Raw genomic sequence first — 20,066 nt, 5'->3', positions numbered from 1 at the left:
GCCACCCTCCCTCTCTCCTCCCTCCCTCCTCCTCCCCTCCCTCCTCCTCCTCATCCTCCTCCTCCTCCTCCTCCTCCTCCTCCTCCTCCTCCTCCTCCGTCTCCTCCTCCTCCTCCTCCTCCTCCTCCTCTGTCTCCTCCCTCCTCCTCCTCCTCCTCCTCCCTCCCTCCTCCTCCTCCTCCTCCTCCTCCTCCTCCTCCTCCTCCTTAGGGAAACATCCGCTCCCCCACGCTGCTGATCCCAGTGTTTCCTCTCCTTTAATCTCCGGAGAGAGAGCTCTTAACAGGAGGAGGAGGAGGAGGAGGAGGAGGAGGAGGAGGAGGAGGAGGGGGAGGGCTGGGCAGAACAAAGGGAAGCTGCTCAAACACTCTGTGATTTATCACCTGCAAGCCCGGGGCCGCCCTGGGTGTGTGTGTGGGTGTGTGTGTGTGTGTGGGAGTGTGTGCATGTGCACGTATGTATACATGTGGATGCGTTATGGAAAGGTGACGAATGAATACACAAAGAGACACACATTCCAGTAAGAAACCACAACAGAGAGGAAAGCGCTCTGATGTTGTTCGGTTCTTTCCACCTCAATTTCTGACAGACCTTTTGTGGCTAACACGGTCTTGTGTTACCTTTCTACCTGTCCCGCCCCCCCCCCCCCCCCCCCCCCCCCCACTCCACCCTGGTTGAAGGGACTGGCTCCAGCGACGTTTTGACAAGAGGATGACCTCATTTTAATGAATAGTGGAAAGGTGTTTTATTCATGACATACTTTGCGTTAGTTGTTTCCCATCCAGCTGCATTTTATTGTTGATGAAATAAAGGTGATTATTATTAAATATATAATTTGTTACTTTTTAGAGTTACTTTAATAGAGCAGATCAATCTGGATTCCTCTCTAAACACGTACAACATATTGTGCGTTGCTTGTTGCCTACAGCTATACAGACTATAAATTGCATTTTTACTTTTTCAACATTTAAATTGATTGTGTGGATTCAAATGTGTTTCTCGAAGTATGGCATTCATCTATACTAAACTAAATAAAGTATACTACTAGTATAGGCCTACTAAATAATCTTATAAACGAAGAAACAATATATTGCACAAAACCAAACCCGGAGCATCACAGATCTGAGCGTGAAAGTAGTTCCTCAGTAGATCACCTGAGGCTCGCTGATCTGACTGTGAATGTAGTTCCTCAATCCTCAGTACATCATCACCTGCTGGAGGTTTTTAATAGTTTATCCTCGTCTGCCGTTTGGTGGCCAACCTTGTCACTACAAGTTATCACGAATATAAACGTTATGAGGAAGTTGATGAATAAAAATGGCACGATTCGGGGTGGGATAATAAATTGAATGTGAACTTCGTTAGAATAAAACAATAACTCAATGCAAAACCAAAAATACAAACATGAACGAACTGTAAACGTCAAGTGGTCTAAACGTCGTTGAACGTAAAAAGGTAACGTCATCACGTTACGCACGCCATGTTGTTTTCCCAGTGCCCCGAGCAGAACCGACCTGAGCCGAGCGGAGCCGAGCGGTATCACGGAAACTGCTGCGGAGACGAGGAGTAAACATCCCTGCCGACTGCGATTCGCTCCCCGCCGCCTGAGACCGACAGCCCGCCGGCGGAGCTCCACTGACGGCCGCCATGTCTGAGACCTACGGTACGGAGGAGGGGTGTGTGTCTGTGTGTGTATGTCTGTCTTTCTGTTTGTGTATTTGCGTGTATGGATGTGTCTGTGTGTGATGGGGCTAGCTGAGTCGTAGCCACATAGCTAAATATATGCTCTGATGACGTCGTGTAGCCTTCCGCTACCTGTTCAGCCCTGTGTGTGTGTGTGTGTGTGTGTGTGTGTGTGTGTGTGTGTGTGTGTGTGTGTGTGTGTGTGTGTGTGTGTGTGTGTGTGTGTGTGTGTGTGTGTGTGTGTGTGTGTGTGTGTGTGTGTGTGTGTGTGTGTGTGTGTGTGAGTGAGAGACCGACAGCATGGGACCAGTACGGATGCACTGGTCCACGGTCCACAGTGGAGAGCTGGACCGATGCCATCTCAAGTCCATCAACTTTGAGTGACAGCTGTCTGTGTCGACTCAACGCGCAGCCTGTCTGCGGCCCACCCCCTGCCGAGCCCCCTGGGTTGGGCGTCCGTCCAGGGACTGACGGTGGTTCCCTGGAGTGTTGCTCTCAGTCCGCTACTCACCGGGGTCACCTGATGAGTTTAGGCAAAGGACGTACTTGATGTATACTGTGAGAGGGTTGAAAAGGTATTGATGCTCTGGGGGTAATGAGACCAACCAGGCCTTCTGTACTGGCACCATGCAGTCTCACTATCTGGTGGTAATGAGACCAACCAGGCCTTCTGTACTGGCTCCATGCAGTCTCACTATCTGGTGGTAGAGGAGACCAACCAGGCCTTCTGTACTGGCTCCATGCAGTCTCACTATCGGGCGGTAATGAGACCAACCAGGCCTTCTGTACTGGCACCATGCAGTCTCATTATCGGGCGGTAATGAGACCAACCAGGCCTTCTGTACTGGCACCATGCACTCTCACTATCTGGTGGTAATGAGACCAACCAGGCCTTCTGTACTGGCACCATGCAGTCTCACTATCTGGTGGTAGAGGAGACCAACCAGCCCTTCTCTACTGGCACCATGCAGTCCCTCTATCTCTAGACCTTAACTTCATTGATCCATCCCTGTGGATGTCGGGGACACTGTTGGCGCGGTGTTGTGCTCAGGCTGGGCAGGGGGGTGTTCCTGACGTCTCTACCTGGTTCCTCACAGCACCTTGTGGCCCCACCGGAGGGCTGGACCAGCTGGGCCAGGGTAGCCTTCGCTGCTGAAGGAGTTCCTCCTCCTGTTGTGTGCTCAGTGCTCAGCGACCGTGTTCTGCTTATCAACGGACCTCAGTGTTTGTTCATGGGACTCCGTTTGTACTGGTTTCTACGTCGTGTTCCCAGCGTATCAGTGCTGGTATCAGCAGCTCCACCTCCTGCTCCTCAACACTCGCCTGGCATTAGCATAACCTTCATACTATCGTTTCTGTGGTTACTTGGTCGGGCTTTTATCATTATTTATTCAGCATCATGCAGCTTGGTGTGGACACGGTGTTTCATTGTTGTAAACGTTGTTCTGTAAGGAACCCCCCCAATGCCGGATGAGATATCTGGTGATGTCACAGAGCCCAGTAACCAATCAGGCCTCTTGTTTCACCCTGTGACGCTCCGCCTCTCCCCGTGTTCTGACTCATTGACACCTCCAACCCCCCCGTCGCTGGTTTCCTCTCCACGCTGGTGCTGCTGTCGACGCTGTGGTCTGGTTGAGATGTGGTCGGTGCTGGCTCCTGTTGCAGTACAACCCAGTCCCAGGCCCCGACCTGACCCGAGGGGTCGGGGATTCACCGCGTCCCGGGCGCTATCCCTGGAAGAGGAGCATTAACTGAGTGTGTTTAGGATGTCCCAGCAACACAACCTAAGGCTCATTTCCTTTCCCGGTGACAGAATCTTCAGGTTGCCTCCGATATCTCCACTCCCACGAGATCGCCTCGTGCTGAGCTGAATATCTAAACCAGTGTTTACCCCTACAGGTTATAGCGGGTCATTATATTATATATATTGTATAATGACCACACAGGAGTGTGCTGACGGTGCTGTTCACAGGCCTGTGATGACGGTGCTGCTCACAGGAGTGTGAGCGTATTAAGTGCTGTTGTTCGAGGTAGTGCACATCCTGCTGTTCACCCACAAGGAGCCAGTGATCAGGCCGCTGAACTGGGCTGGGTGACACGGTGAAGCTCCTGCTCACCAGCTCTAGGAGACAGGGCGGCTGTTGTCTCGAGGCACGAGGCAGCAGCTCTCTTGGGCGTTGCTCACATATTTCTTGTACCTTTTCATTTCAGACTTCCTCTTCAAGTTCCTGGTGATTGGCAGCGCCGGTGCAGGGAAGTCCTGCCTCCTCCACCAGTTTATAGAGAGCAAGTGTGAGTCCCCTGCTGCAAACTGACATTACTACCATGGGTGGATCGGGTGCATAGCTCAGTGTTGATGAAGAGTTTCCTTGCTATTTTCCAGAATTGACCTTTTGTTTGCAGGTCTCAAATGGCACAGAGACATGCACACAAAATACTAATGAAGCTCTCAGTTGAGAAGGGCTGGAGAGCCAAACCAGTTTTGCCTCGCAGGCAAATGAAGCTGCCTGGTCCATGTCTGGGCTGGAGTTCATAGTGGTAGAGGGATCTTACCCATACTAATAGATATAGATATCGAACACCCATGCTATCTGGATCAGGCTCTGTTGGGCGCTCAGGGACGGCCTCAGCTTCACAGCACTAAGTGCTTACTTTGTAGCTGATCATGAAATAGATGGATAACAACTTTATGAATGCCCCAGAGGGGAAATCCCTCATCCCTCTGCAACAGCCCAGCAGCAGTGGAAGACGCAGGATAAGATGCAACACAATAAAATACTATGTTCTAATAAAAACAAAAATATACGCTAAAGTAAATGCGGAAAAATACCATGATTAGTTCAGAGTAAAACAATGCGACCCATCTCCCAGGATTATGCTCTCTTACTGTTAAGAGTTGATCACCTTTAACCTCTGGTTAAATGTAAATGTAAATGAACATCAGCCAGCTCTGTAGCCTCCAGCAGACACAGCCCGGCCTGGAGAGACTTCCTCAGCGAGCACAGCAGCAGCTGTTAGACCTGAGAACGAGACTTCCCTTTTAACACTAGATTTGTGTGATCACTTCCCATAAAGCCCCCACCTGGTGTTACTTCACAATAAGAGTCTCTGTCTGTCCCCACCTGGTGTTCCTTCACAATAAGAGTCTCTCTGTCCCCACCTCGTGTTCCTTCACAATAAGAGTCTCTGTCTGTCCCCACCTGGTGTTACTTCACAATAAGAGTCTCTGTCTGTCCCCACCTGGTGTTCCTTCACATTAAGAGTCTCTCTGTCCCCAACTCGTGTTCCTTCACATTAAGAGTCTCTGTCTGTCCCCACCTGGTGTTACTTCACAATAAGAGTCTCCGTCTGTCCCCACCTGGTGTTCCTTCACATTAAGAGTCTCTCTGTCCCCACCTGGTGTTCCTTCACAATAAGAGTCTCTGTCTGTCCACACCTGGTGTTCCTTCACAATAATAGTCTCTGTCTGTCCCCACCTGGGGTTCCTTCACAATAAGAGTGTCTGTCCCCACCTGGTGTTCCTTCACAATAAGAGTGTCTGTCCCCACCTGGTGTTCCTTCACAATAAGAGTCTGTCTGTCCCCACCTGGTGTTCCTTCACAATAAGAGTCTCTCTGTCCCCACCTGGTGTTCCTTCACAATAAGAGTCTCTCTCTGTCCCCACCTGGTGTTCCTTCACAATAAGAGTCTGTGTGTCCCCACCTGGTGTTCCTTCACAATAAGAGTCTCTGTCTGTCCCCACCTGGTGTTCCTTCACAATAAGAGTCTCTGTCTGTCCCCACCTGGTGTTCCTTCACAATAAGATTCTGTCTGTCCCCACCTGGTGTTCCTTCACAATAAGAGTCTGTCTGTCCCCACCTGGTGTTCCTTCACAATAAGAGTCTGTCTGTCCCCACCTGGTGTTCCTTCACAATAAGAGTCTGTCTGTCCCCAGTCAAGCAGGACTCCAACCACACCATCGGGGTGGAGTTCGGCTCGCGGGTTGTGAACGTCGCCGGGAAGACGGTCAAACTGCAGATCTGGGACACGGCCGGCCAGGAGCGCTTCAGGTAAACCCCACTTCCTGTTCAGGGACGGGTCACTTCCTGTTTCAGCGCTACTGGGTGAAGGGTCAGTGGTGGACTCTGTGCTCTGCTCTGCTCGCAGGTCGGTGACGCGCAGTTACTACCGAGGGGCGGCTGGCGCCCTGCTGGTCTACGACATCACCAGGTACACACACACACACACACACACACACACACACACACACACACACACACACACACACACACACACACACACACACACACACACACACACACACACACACACACACACACACACACCCCCCCCCCCTGTGATCCGCAGCGTGGGAAACACTGGGTTTGTTGTGGGGAATCAGCCGGTGTGTGATTGGTCTTTATTTAATTGGTATGTTCATGGTCATAAACAAGATGGATGGCTGTTTTTACCTTAAAGGACGTCTTAGTTTGTTTTGTGTGCATTCCCCAACCCCGACTAAAGCTGAGATGAGGGGAACATCCCTAACTCTGTAGTCGGGTCTTTTTATCAACATTATTATCGGTTGGTGTATGCGTTAAGTCTGTAGCATGTCGCTTCGGTATTCTGTGCAGCATGAAGCCTCGGTAGCATGTAGCTTCATGGAGTGACATGTCAAATCAGATGTAGTCATAATCATAATACGTTTATTTAGAATTGCCCTTTTCATGATACTGCAAGGATGAACCTTAGCATTAAGACTTAGTGTCCTTAACCAAACTAGAGGGCCAAACTCAGAGACGGACTAGAGGCTGAGTTCAGCTCAGACCGACTAGAGGCTGAGTTCAGCTCAGACCGACCAGAGGCTGAGTTCAGCTCAGACCGACCAGAGTCTGAGTTCAGCTCAGACCGACCAGAGGCTGAGTTCAGCTCAGACCGACCAGAGGCCGAGTTCAGCTCAGACCGACCAGAGGCCGAGTTCAGCTCAGACCGACCAGAGGCCGAGTTCAGCTCAGACCGACCAGAGGCCGAGTTCAGCTCAGACCGACCAGAGGCCGAGTTCAGCTCAGACAGACTAAAGGGTGAGTTCAGCTCAGAGAGGCGAACCAGAGGCTGAGTTCAGGAAGTGGTTTAGGGATGACGAGCAGCCCAGTGATTTCATCCCTCAGCTGCAGCTGGTTACCCAGCGGGCCCCTCCCCCTCCCCCTGTCCCGGACACGGCGGGCGGTTGCTATGGCGACGGGTGACCTCACCTCATAAGCAGTTAAAAGCCCTTCACCCCCTCTCCCCCCCAACATGTTTTTAGCTGGCTTGAATTATTGAATTTGATGTGAATGAAAACCATTGGGAAAGACACACTCACCCCTCACCCCTCACCCCTCACCCCTCACCCCTCACCCCTCACCCTCTAACGTGTTGTGGCTCGGTGTGTCCAGCCGGGAGACGTACAACGCGCTGACCAACTGGCTGACGGACGCCCGCACGCTGGCCAGCCCCAACATCATCATCATCCTGTGTGGCAACAAGAAGGACCTGGACGCCGACCGCGAGGTCACCTTCCTGGAGGCCTCTCGCTTCGCCCAGGAGAACGGTACCTCACCAGCACTCTGACGACGTGACCCTCAACGAGCACTCATCAGTACCGACTAGGGCTGTAACGATGCGCGTATCGAAACCGAAATCGCGACACTCAAAGCCACGAACCCGTCTCGCGGTGTGAGAAGGCAGCAGCGCGATGCGCCCTTTCTAACTCTCGGTCAAATTTTCCGATTGAAATTTGCTAATAATCTGCCTAAATAATAGTCTGCAGACACCGCTCCTCTTAACGATGCCGTAAGTCTGCGACGAGATGCCCTCTCTGTGATGACCGCTCTCCGTGGCTACGGAGGATTGCATTTCTCCACAGCCGTCGGAGTCCTCATATGCGATATGAACGACATTTATCCAGAGTGGGCCAAGCGCGAAAAAATAGCCTGTGTGATCCCGTCTCTATTGTTTTGTGTGATTTGACCGGCAGTTGGTCTGCTTATAGGTCGGCATGAAGCGGCCACCGATTATTGACAGGATGGGTACTTTATTCTACCAGACTCGTTCGCTTCTTCACTAGACTCACACGCTACCGCTCGCTCTCCTCGCTCGTCCACTCACTCGCTGACGTCACTCGCACACATACGCACACTGCCATTCTCGCGCACACACATACGCTACTCGTAAGTCGTAACACTATGCCTCGTTATTGCGACGTTCGTGTTAGACGTTCATGTTTTTTCCCATCTATTGAAAGTTAGGCTGTTAAACAAGTTGCATTCTATACGGCTTGATTATGTCATTATTTAAGCTACAAAGCCTAATAATAAGCGCTTCTAGGATATTTGACTAAACCACCAAACTAGTTGAGGGTTTTTCCATACCAGCAAGCATCCTCCAACTGCAATCTTTGGTTATTAATTTAGTATTCTTTCTGTTCAAATCTTTACAGTGTTCCAAATTATTTGTTATTAAATGTTACATTAGGTTAATTGTTATATAAGTGTTGTTGAAATAAAATGCTTTTTAAATGTAAAAAAATCGTGGGATCTATCAAACCGTGGGTAAAAAATCGTGATACAAACTGAATCGTGAGTTGGTGTATCTATACAGCCCTAGTAACGACGTGACACTTAACGAGCACTCATCAGTAACGACGTAACACTGAACGAGCACTTCACTAACGATGTAACCCTAACGAGCACGCAGCACTAATGATGTGATCCTTAACGAGCACTCATCAGTAACGACGCGACACTTAACGAGCACTCATCACTAACAATGTGATCCTTAACGAGCACTCATCACTAAAAATGTAACCCTTAACGAGTATGACATCACCACTGTGATGGACTAATTCTAATTATCTATATATATTTAAAGTATTATATCGACAGCATTAGATCTATCCATAACATTATACAACAGGAAACACAACGCAAGCACCAAAGTCAAAGTCAATATTTGCGATGTAGTGAAGGTGAACTTTAATCGTTGACCTTCCCTCAGCCAGCCCTCCTCCTCCCTCCTGATGCGTCTTGTCTCCTGCAGAGCTCATGTTCCTGGAGACCAGCGCTCTGACCGGGGAGAACGTAGAGGAGGGCTTCCTGAAGTGTGCCCGCACCATCCTCAACAAGATAGACTCAGGTACTCTCTATGTCTGTCTCACACTCTGTTTGACGCGCTACAGATCTACTGGTCTATGTCTCTAGCTCTATGTCTGACGGGCTACAGATCTACAGGTCTATGTCTCTAGCTCTATGTCTGAAGGGCTACAGGTCTATGTCTCTAGCTCTATGTCTGACGGTCTACAGGTCTATGTCTCTAGCTCTATGTCTGACGGTCTACAGGTCTATGTCTCTAGCTCTATGTCTGACGGTCTACAGGTCTGTGTCTCTAGCTCTATGTCTGAAGGGCTACAGGTCTATGTCTCTAGCTCTATGTCTGGCGGTCTACAGGTCTATGTCTCTAGCTCTATGTCTGGCGGTCTACAGGTCTATGTTTCTAGCTCTATGTCTGACGGTCTACAGGACTGTGTCTCTAGCTCTATGTCTGGCGGTCTACAGGTCTGTGTCTCTAGCTATATGTCTGGCGGTCTACAGGTCTATGTCTCTAGCTCTATGTCTGACGGTCTACAGGTCTGTGTCTCTAGCTCTATGTCTGGTGGTCTACAGGTCTGTGTCTCTAGCTCTATGTCTGGCGGTCTACAGGTCTGTCTCTAGCTCTATGTCTGGCGGTCTACAGGTCTAGGTCTCTAGCTCTATGTCTACAGGTCTATGTCTCTAGCTCTATGTCTGACGGGCTACAGATCTACAGGTCTATGTCTCTAGCTCTATGTCTGGCGGTCTACAGGTCTATGTCTCTAGCTCTATGTCTGGCGGTCTACAGGTCTGTGTCTCTAGCTCTTTGTCTGGCGGTCTACAGTTCTATGTCTCTAGCTCTATGTCTGGCGGTCTACAGGTCTGTGTCTCTAGCTCTATGTCTGGCGGTCTACAGGTCTGTCTCTAGCTCTATGTCTGGCGGTCTACAGGTCTATGTCTCTAGCTCTATGTCTGGCGGTCTACAGGTCTATGTCTCTAGCTCTACGCCCTCTGTGTTCCAGGTGAGCTGGACCCAGAGCGAATGGGCTCCGGGATCCAGTACGGCGACGCCTCCCTGAGGCAGCTCCGCCAGCCCCGGGGGGCGGGGCCCGCACAGATCAAGCAGCAATGTAACTGCTAGGGGGGGGGCCCTCCGGGGACCGGGGCCGGTGAGCAGGAGCCCCCCGGTGGGGCGGTGACCTCTGCCCTGTGACCTCTGCCCCCGGCCCGGGCGGGGAACTCCTGACTGAACATGCAAGGCTGGTGAAGAACCTCCGGAGAAGATCCATGGACCTCCTCCTCCTCTCCTTCAGACCTCCTCCTCCTCCTCCCCCACCTCCTCCTCCTCCCAGACCTCCTCCTCCTCCTCCTCCTCCTCCTCCTCCTCCTCCTCCTCCTCCTCCCCCACCTCCTCCTCCTCCCCCACCTCCTCCTCCTCCTCCCAGACCTCCTCCTCCTCCTCCTCCCTCTTCCTCCTCCTCCCCCCTCCTCCTCCCCCTCCTCCAGGGGTCCCAGGTCCTCCTACGAACCCGTTTTATGTCTCCTCTGGATCTCTTTCTTTGGTTGTTTTATTAACACTCCCGGTGTTGTTGTGTTTGACCCAAACTGAAGATGTTGTATTTATTATTCAGTCGGTCAGCGAGGACGTGGTGTCCGCCCCCCGGGGGGTAAAGATCAGACTGCGTGTTGAACCCCTGTTTGCACTAGAGGTCCCAATCAGGAGCGGCGGGGGTGGGGGGGGTATTGTGAGCGCCCCTCCCGCTCATGCTTCTTAAATCATTATTCATCCGACATCTTCAGGGTTTAGGTCCAGTGACTTAAAAAACCCCAAAAATAACGATTTATTTTAAAATAATGAATGATTGTCTTTTATTTTTATCAAGTTGGGGCTGCATTTTTTTTTTTTGTCAAATCAGGACTCCAGTCTTATCGATCACCCTGTCAAACCAAGTGCTCCACACACGAGGTGTGTGTGCTCCAGAGTCCGGCACTATAACCCTAATGTAGACGGCCTTAGTAATCTCATTTACAAAGTGGAAGTGTAATTTCTCCAGTCGGCCTCCAAAGGTCCACCCATAAAGGAATATAAACGCCCCGGCACCACGTAGGCCCGCCGGCTTATCAAGAGCACAAAGTCCTTTACCCCTGTGTTTAGAGGACAACAACTCCCATGATCCTTGCTTTGTGCTTGCTCCGTTGTTTAGGCTCCCTGTGCTTTGGCCCACAGCTCAGGTCATAAGTCTGTGAACACAGACGTGTCCCACTGCCCCACCCTGCCTCCATGTTCATGTCTTCATCCTGCCTCTGTTCATGTCTTCATCCTGCCTCTGTTCATGTCTTCACCCTACCTCCGTGTTCATGTCTTCACCCTACCTCTGTTCATGTCTTCACCCTTCCTCCCTGTTCATGTCTTCATCCTGCCTCTGTTAATGTCTTCACCCTGCCTCCGTGTTCATGTCTTCATCCTGCCTCTGTTCATGTCTTCACCCTACCTCCCTGTTCATGTCTTCATCCTGCCTCCGTGTTCATGTCTTCATCCTGCCTCCGTGTTCATGTCTTCATCCTGCCTCTGTTCATGTCTTCATCCTGCCTCTGTTCATGTCTTCACCCTTCCTCCCTGTTCATGTCTTCATCCTGCCTCCGTGTTCATGTCTTCACCCCGCCTCTGTTCATGTCTTCATCCTGCCTCTGTTCATGTCTTCATCCTGCCTCTGTTGTTGTTATGTTATCTTCCTGCTGCCCCTGCATATTTTTACCGGTTTTATGGAGTGTTTTCATGGAAGGCCAGGAGGAGCCTGGCTTGTTTGGCCCCGATGCCGCCCGCAGGGAGCCCTCCACCCCCATTCGGAGGTCACCCCAGGGTGCCAGGGTCACGCAGAGGTCACCGTCTCCTCCCTCTGGTGTTTGGCTGGAGGCAGCAGCAGCTCTCTCTCGGAGTGCGGTCGGTTGTTCCAGAGCAGGCCCAGATGTTCCCAGATGTTCCCTCCCTGGAAGCGGCCCTGGGTCACTCCAGAGAGAAGGAGGGGACTTCCTCTGCGCTACGAGTTCTTCTGGGCCTCCAGTGCAGGGAGAAGAAGGGTTCAGCCTCACATGGAGATCATCCCGGGCACCCTGTCACTGTTGGTTTAGTGACCAGGCAGATGATCAGACCAGTACAGTGGAGGTCAGACCAGTACAGTGGAGTTCAGACCAGTACAGTGGAGTTCAGACCCATTACAGTGGAGGTCAGACCCAGTACAGTGGCGGGCAGACCAGTACAGTGGAGGTCCGACCCAGGCCTGCGTCCTGCCCTCTAGAGGGGCTCTCTCCTGTACCCCAGACCTGTGGGAGCCCAGGGCCGACCCACTGGTTTGTAGGTAGTAGTAATGTTGCTGCTGGTGTGAGCGTGTAAGGAGGTGGGCGGGGATGGGGTCACCATGAGACAGACCCGTGAAACCATTTTGTTGTGCAAAAATGTTAAACGCTTTTGATTTGTCTCCTTCTGCAAGTGCACTTTTTTTTATTTTAGACTTTGGTTCTGTCAATATGCTGTACCTATAGAATTGTATATTTTATTTGAACTGTAATAAAGGTGTTTGATTGTAGAGGCTGTTCTTTGTCTGCAGGACTCCACTGAGTGGACTATGAGTGGTGAGCCAGTGTCCTCCCTGCGGGTTCAGGTGATTGACTGTGGAGAACGTGTTCCACACATCAGCTGGAGAGAATCTGTTCACTTTTCAGATCGTAAGGTTTTACGGAGAGTTAAAAACGCGTCTGTACTTTCTGTTTCAGATGTAAACGTAAGGTGACTTCATGTTGACTATCCTACTGTGTAAAGGGGTTTAAGGACAGCCAGATCATACATGTCTGTCTGTATCATCAGGTCCCCAGAGGCCCTCCAGATGAACTGGTCTCAGCAGCCACAGGGCTGTTCTCAGATCAGTTGGCGCTTAGTAACTGATCTTTAATCGTAAGTGTACATCTTACTTTGTCATCGATGCAAATTAGATTTGATTGTAGTATTGTCTACTATGGATGTTGATTCCTCTTTGATTGTAATTGTTATCGGATCTCAGTAAACTGGTCCCAGTCTTCAACTGGACCGTGTCCCTGGGTGATGGGGGAGGCTCTTGCTCTGGGGTGGGGGGAGAACTCGCCCTCATGAAGACTAAAAGCCTTGTGGATCTCTTCCAGGAGGGCTGGTCAATAGCAGAGCGATAGAGTTCCGTAATGTAACTGGAGTGGATGTATTGACTGATGCATCGATCCTGGACAGGCTGTTAGATGACCTCATCACTGGATGGCAGGCTGTTGTTAGAAGCTGTTCCGCTAGTTCTCCACTAGATGGTGCTAATTCACTGAACCTCAATGCCCCCTCTGGTCAAAGTCAAGAGAGGAACATGCAGTCAGAATATGTCATCAGTTAAAGCGGTTGCAGGAGTTGTATATTTGACCAAATAATGCAATGTTGATTGTATTTGGTACTTAATTTGTCTTTAATATGTACACATTGAATGACGTGGGTGAGCCGTACAATGGAGGAGAACTCAACACATCAATACGGCCAGGAAGGTTTCACCAGGGCCAGGAAGGTTTCACCAGGGCCAGGAAGGTTTCACCAGGGCCAGGAAGGTTTCACCAGGGCCAGGAAGGTTTCACCAGGGCCAGGAAGGTTTCACCAGGGCCAGGAAGGTTTCACCAGGGCCAGGAAGGTTTCACCAGGGCCAGGAAGGTTTCACCAGGGCCAGGAAGGTTTCACCAGGGCCAGGAAGGTTTCACCAGGTCAGACAATCACACGGGGGGGGGTCAAATGAGAATGTTAATGTTAAGTGAGGAAGTTTTGACGTGTCCTAGTAAGCCTAGAACTGCTTCCTTAAACAGATAATATAACACTATAAACAGATCATATAGGGGATCACTAATCTCTTTACATTTGGGGAATGACACTAGCTTCCATTACTTAATTCGACAACATACATGTTATACTTCACAATACTACCTTACATCAAATATAGTGAACAGATGTGGTTATTTTCATACACGTACATTTGTATTTGAAGTTAAAAGCCTCACCAACACCCCATTCATTTTGAGCTGCATGTTAGTTGTAAAGCTAGCAGAGTTAGCGGTGAGCTCTGACCCGGTTCAGGTTCCCTTCATCCAGCGGGCCGCAGACCGCTCTGTGGGTCAGAGGATTCGAGGGGAGGGCGACGCCCACAGAACTACTCAGTAATATCTGGTGGTGACGCTCTGGTGAGACGTCGTGTTCCAGTGATCAAATGAACCCTTCTTTCCTCAGAGAGGCGGTTGATTGGCTGAGAGGTGCGTGAGGGGCGGGGGTTAGTGCTGTAGGGTTAGGTTAGTGCTGTAGGGGTTAGAGACAGACCAGGAGATCATCTGGGGTAGTCACCTCATTGCTTGGTACAGATTAATAACGTGAAGACGAACTGGCCTTGACCTCATGTGTTGAACCTGCCTCTGCCTTTGAGCAAACAATATAAAGTACTGTTGTTCATCAAGGTTTTGAAATGTTAAAGTTTACATGTGGAAATGCAACGTTTTAAAAGACACCATATACTTCTACGAGCCATGTTGTTTATCAGTGGAGAACAGAGTCACAAACACGCTGAGATACTGGACAGATGGCTGGACCACCGAAGCCCCGTAACCCTGGGCGACCAACGTTAAACAATACTGTCTGGAGGCTCTGGATTGGTTCATCTTCCTGGACAAGCCCCGCCCCTCCGTGGAGGTTCTTCAGAGAGGAGGGGTCTGATCTGGAGCTGCAGCCAATCAGAAGTGGTCCTCTCCAGGTGACGGGGGGCGGGGTTAGGAGGGGTGGGGGTACTAGGCTACTATGACGCAGGTACAAACGATGGGGGGGGGGGGGGGGGGGGGGGGGGGCTACTCCAGGGACTGGAGCATCAGCAGCTGCTTCAGGACCTTCGTCTGGCTCGTCTCCCGAATCTCCCCGGCCAGGAACATCTCGTCCACCACCGTGTACACCTGGAGGAGAGGTCAGAGGGGGAGAGGGAGAGAGGGGGAGAGAGAGGTCAGAGGGAGAGAGAGGTCAGAGGGGGAGAGAGAGAGGGGGAGAGAGAGGGGGCGAGAGAGGTCAGAGGGGGAGAGGGAGAGGGGGGGAGAGAGAGGTCAGAGGGAGAGAGAGGTCAGAGGGGGAGAGAGAGAGGGGGAGAGAGGTCAGAGGAGGGAGAGAGAGGTCAGAGGGGGAGAGAGAGAGGGGGAGAGAGAGAGGGGGAGAGAGGTCAGAGGAGGAGAGAGAGGTCAGAGGAGGGAGGAGAGAGGGGGAGAGAGAGGTCAGAGGAGGGAGGAGAGAGGGGGAGAGAGAGGTCAGAGGAGGGAGGAGAGAGGGGTCAGAGGAGGGAGGAGAGAGGGGTCAGAGGAGGGAGGAGAGAGGGGTCAGAGGAGGAGAGAGAGGAAGAGGAGAGAGGGGTCAGAGGAGGGAGGAGAGAGGTCAGAGGAGGGAGGAGAGAGGTCAGAGGAAGAGGAGAGAGGTCAGAGGAAGAGGAGAGAGGTCAGAGGAAGAGGAGAGAGGTCAGAGGAAGAGGAGAGCGAGAGCGAGAGCGAGAGAGAGAGAGAGAGAGGTCAGAGGAGAACCAGACTAGCAGACTAGTTTATTCATTGACACGTTCAGATAGGAAGAGCAGATTGGCATTTAGACTCTGGGTGAGAAGGGAATGATCTTAAAGCGTTAATTAAAGGAGTCTGCTAATGACATCACAGCATCCTGAGGATGTTCACAGCCTCACTGATTTAATCACTCTAATATATCTACTGATACATCAGCATCAGACAAACACGTATCTGATGAAGGAATCCGATCTAATAACCAACATTCTAACCAACTCAATGTTTGCTTTATCAACAGTTAATCGCACGAGTTTAATCTAAAAGTATTAATCTTTACCTTATAGAAGTTGAACACCAGGTCCAGCTCACACACGTTGTGGAAATATTCATTCAGCACCTTGAGGAACAGAAGTCGATGTTAACCACGAAGCCTCTGCTCTCTGGACACGGTGAACTAATCACCAGAGGTCGGCTGCACCTCATTCAGCCGCCCTCTGGCCAGACTCACGGTTTAGCAGAGGAACACCACATGGTGGCTCATGGGAAAACCTTTGATGTTGGAGAACGGGGAATCCATTTTTCTTTTTATTAAATTAATTTATAGGAAAACAACATTCACAGCATGAATATTTATTCAGCAGTGAATGAATAACCTGTTTGTGTCCGCATGGTTCCGGAGCCCTTGCAGGTCTGTTAATTATTGCCAAGCGTTTGCCCCAAATAGCCTTTAAGCTGATGGGTGCTCACTTATGTTTAATACATTTCACAGCCTTATACACCCTGACATCTCTGTTACAAAACTTATTCAAAGTTAATTTCCTGCTTGAGAGAAAGCTTCCTGTCAAGCTGCAGCTGGAGAAGAGGAGGCCATCACTCATCACTCATTAACTGAACTCCATTCAGATGATGTCCAGGGGGCTGTGTTTGGTGAAGACAGACAGACAGACAGACAGACAGACAGACAGACAGACAGACAGACGACCGCGTACCTCTACGAAGTTGTGGATGCCCTCCAAGTAGGCCAGGTTGTTGTCCGTCACGTCCACGCAGATACAGAAGTACAGCCCCGCGTAGCGCCGGTAGATGATCTTAAAGTTCCTGAACTGGAGAACGAGACAAACGACACGTCTGTTACAGAAGTTCAGCGCAGCAGCAGAAACAATTGTTCCAGATAGAACCATGCTCAGGTCCTGACAGGACGGAGCTCAGGTCCTAACAGAACCGCTCTCAGGTCCTGACAGGACGATGCTCAGGTCCTGAAAGGACGATGCTCAGGTCCTGAAAGGACGATGCTCAGGTCCTGACAGGACGATGCTCACCTCCACAAAGTTGGTGTGCTTGGCGTCACGGACAGTCACCACGGCGTGCACCTCCTCGATCAGCTTCTGCTTCTCGTCGTCGTCGAACTGCATGTACCACTTGGCCAGCCGCGTCTTGCCGGCTCGGTTCTGGATCAGAATGAAGCGGATCTACGGATGAAGAGAGGACAGCGTTAGACGTGGCAGCGGGTCCGTAGTGACACCGAGACAGAAGGAGGGCCAGACAGATGGCCACAACTCTACGGGGATCCAAAGACCTCCACCAGATGTTCTACTGCTCTGTGTGGATGTGACCGCCATGACACAGGCCCCACTGTCAGACCTCAGCAGGACTGGGCAGCAGTCAGGGCTAAGGAGGAGGTGGGCCTGAACCTAGTCCTTGCTCAGGGCTAAGGAGGAGGAGGTCCTGAACCTATTCCTGGCTCAGGGCTAAGTAGGAGGTGGTCCTGAACCTAGTCCTGGCTCATACCCTTGCAAGAGCACGTTGCAGCCTCCAGCGCATTCTAGATTATTAATACAAGAATATAACAAGTATAAAATACACGTTTCAAGTGTGCTTCTTTCTGTAAGGTTTGAGACATTGAAGACCTCAAGACCTCTAGGTGAGGACCAGATTTCGGAAGACCTCCAACAGATGCTTGATATGATATCAAATGAAATGAAGACGTAGACCCCCCCCAGGTCTCCCGGGTCAAGGGCAAGTCTCCCTGGTCCGGGACTAACCCTCCCTGGTCCGGGTCCAGTCTTCCTGGTCCGGGACTAACCCTCCCAGGCCCGGGACTAACCCTCCCTGGTCCGGGACTAACCCTCCCTGGTCCGGGACTAACCCTCCCTGGCCCGGGGCTAACCCTCCCTGGTCCGGGTCCAGGTCTCCCTGGTCCGGTACTAACCCTCCCTGGTCCGGGACCAACCCAGGTCGTTTCGAGCTAGCTTAGCGTTAGCCCCCGTTTACATGTCAATGATGATTACAGACAGAATGCGGTCATGTTCCGGTCACAAAGCTCACCATCGTGCGGCTTCAGCGTCTGCGGTAAAGTCCGTCCTAAAGTGGTTCAGTGACAGCCGGGCTCCTCTGTTCACTGGATCATCGGCGGGATTATTTAATATTAGCAGTCTGCAGCTCGCCCGCTAGGTTCCTCCTGCTAACAGGAAGTCCAGGTACAGCTGCAGGCCGCATTGCATCATGGGGAATGTAGTTGACGTCCATCAACGTACACTGGACCGGAAGTAGAATTTCACTGCAACAACCACAAGGCCTCGCGGCTCTGATCACGAGGAGCCGTACGATATCAAGATCATAATATTCATGTATATAGATTTATGAATCCTGTCATATAGTTCCATAAAAAATAGATGGATTAATCCGGTCATATGGATATATAAATCATTTGATAAATATGCATACATCATTTATGAAAGGCGCCTCTAAATTAAATGTATTATTATTATTATTTAAAATAGATGGATTAATCCTGTCATATAGATGTATTAATAATTTAATATAGATCTATTAATCCTGTCATCTATATTATATAGATGTATTAATCCTGCCATAGATGTATTATATAGATCTATTAATCCTGTCATAAAGATGTATAAAATATATATATTAATCCTGTCACATATATATAATATGTATCAATAATTTAATATAAATATATTACTCCCGTCATATAGATGTATAAATCATTTGATATAGATGCATAAATGATTTAAGATGGATATATTATTCCTGTAATATAGATGTGTCAATAATTTTAAATAGATATATTAATCATGTCATAGATGCATGTCATCTGTGAACGTTTCAGTTCTGCTTGATTCCATTACCAACATGATTCCGACGTTTTAATATAAATACAGTCAAGAAATGGGAGAGTGACAATAGGAGAGGGATGATATATAATAAAGCCTGCTATACAGAGTGTTGTTTTATTATGCAAAGAATTATTATGTGTGTCCAATGTAAGGATGTACCATGTGATATGGGATTAAATCCCTGCATGTTGGTGGCAGTTAACGCAGTCCTATTCGCTGACCGAGAAAACAGAATGGCACCGATTGCAGTGTTGAGGTTTTATTAGGATGGTGGTTCTCTGTCCTCTGAGCAGCTCACCGAGAGACCCTCTCCTCTTCTCTCTCCTCTCTCCTCTCCTCCTCTCCTCTCCTCTCCTCTCCTCTCCAGAGGAGAGGAGAGGAGAGGAGAGGAAGTGGGGAGGAGAGGGAGGGGGGAGTCAGATGGGGGAGGAGAGGAGAGATGAGAGAGGGGGGAGTCAGATGGGGGAGGAGAGGAGAGGAGAGGGAGGGGGAGGAGAGGGAGGGAGGGGGGAGTCAGATGGGGGAGGAGAGGAGAGGAGAGGGGAGGAGAGGAGAGGAGAGGGAGGGGGAGGAGAGGAGAGGAGAGATGAGAGAGGGGGGAGTCAGATGGGGGAGGAGAGGAGGGGAGGGGTGAGGAGAGGGGGGCGGTTGCACAACACTGAGGGAGGAATGTGCTGGCCCTTGGCACTCAGAAATATGGCAGACGAATAAAAGCAGAGAAAAGAGAAAAACTCAAACGCCCGCCAGGCAGGCAGGGAGACTGTCGTCGTTGTATTTTGACAGCCCTTCCAGGGCATGCTAGGGTACATGCTGACTGATAACTGGTTGTTTATTGATGTATTTATTGAGGCCTACAACAGGGGTGTTTGGGGGTCCACATCACGTTCAGAGTTCTGCTGCTGCTGTAATGCTGAGGAAACACGGACTAGTGGACAGACGGGAGGACACACGGACTAGTGGACAGACGAGTTCATGGAACTAACTGACCTTTGAACCCAGCCGCCCGTCCTCAATGTGGGTCAACATTGTAACTCTCAATGAACAGTTCTAAATAAACTCTAATCAAAATACTAATACATATAGATCATTATTCAATTATTTTAAATATAGATATTATATATACACATATACATACATATCCAAGATTATTTAATATATATATACATCTATTTATATATATACACACACACACACACACACACACACACACACACACACACACACACACACACACACACACACACACACACACACACACCATATATACACAACTCTTTGTGTAGTATGTGTGTGTGAGTGAGAGTGTCTGGGTGTGCGGGCTGTAATTGTGTCCATGAACCACTGGGTGAGTCTAGGTCGGCGTGCCTCCCTCTCTCCCTCCCTCCCTCCCTCCCTCCCTGTTCTCCTCGGATAGGAGGAGGAGATGCTGGATCCGAAAGAAGGTCCGCCATTATCGGGAAGCTAGAATCGCTCTTGTCTCCGCCGTCACAGAGCAGTATTAGCGGCTGAGCGTCGAGACGCAGAGCGGACAGCCAGGCGGGTTGTGCGGGGAGCGGCCACGGGATTCAACGAGCGGGTCTGCGCACCACGGCGG

General features: G+C 50.3%; 2 protein-coding genes across 2 annotated transcripts; one reads left to right on the top strand and one right to left on the bottom strand.

The window, feature by feature from the left end:
- The first annotated feature begins 1,338 nt into the window (after positions 1-1,338).
- Positions 1,339-10,102, top strand: rab4b (RAB4B, member RAS oncogene family). Its single transcript, XM_056612077.1, has 7 exons — positions 1,339-1,663; positions 3,895-3,975; positions 5,618-5,732; positions 5,830-5,892; positions 7,098-7,252; positions 8,740-8,835; positions 9,791-10,102. The coding sequence occupies exons 1-7, from the start codon at positions 1,648-1,650 to the stop codon at positions 9,907-9,909; spliced, it is 645 nt and encodes a 214-aa protein (XP_056468052.1). The 5' UTR covers positions 1,339-1,647; the 3' UTR covers positions 9,910-10,102.
- Positions 10,103-13,203: 3,101 nt separating this feature from the next.
- ap2s1 (adaptor related protein complex 2 subunit sigma 1) lies at positions 13,204-17,861 on the bottom strand. The gene is made up of 5 exons (XM_056612081.1): positions 17,661-17,861; positions 16,655-16,804; positions 16,325-16,438; positions 15,673-15,732; positions 13,204-14,753 (listed from the first exon to the last, which is right to left on the bottom strand). The coding sequence occupies exons 1-5, from the start codon at positions 17,661-17,663 to the stop codon at positions 14,652-14,654; spliced, it is 429 nt and encodes a 142-aa protein (XP_056468056.1). The 5' UTR covers positions 17,664-17,861; the 3' UTR covers positions 13,204-14,651.
- Positions 17,862-20,066: the final 2,205 nt, after the last annotated feature.

This window comes from Gadus chalcogrammus, chromosome 16, assembly GCF_026213295.1.
Source record: "Gadus chalcogrammus isolate NIFS_2021 chromosome 16, NIFS_Gcha_1.0, whole genome shotgun sequence".
NCBI classification, from domain to species: Eukaryota; Metazoa; Chordata; class Actinopteri; order Gadiformes; family Gadidae; genus Gadus; species Gadus chalcogrammus.
The sequence above is the reverse complement of the archived record's forward strand: the minus strand, read 5'-3'. Positions and strand labels throughout refer to the sequence as shown.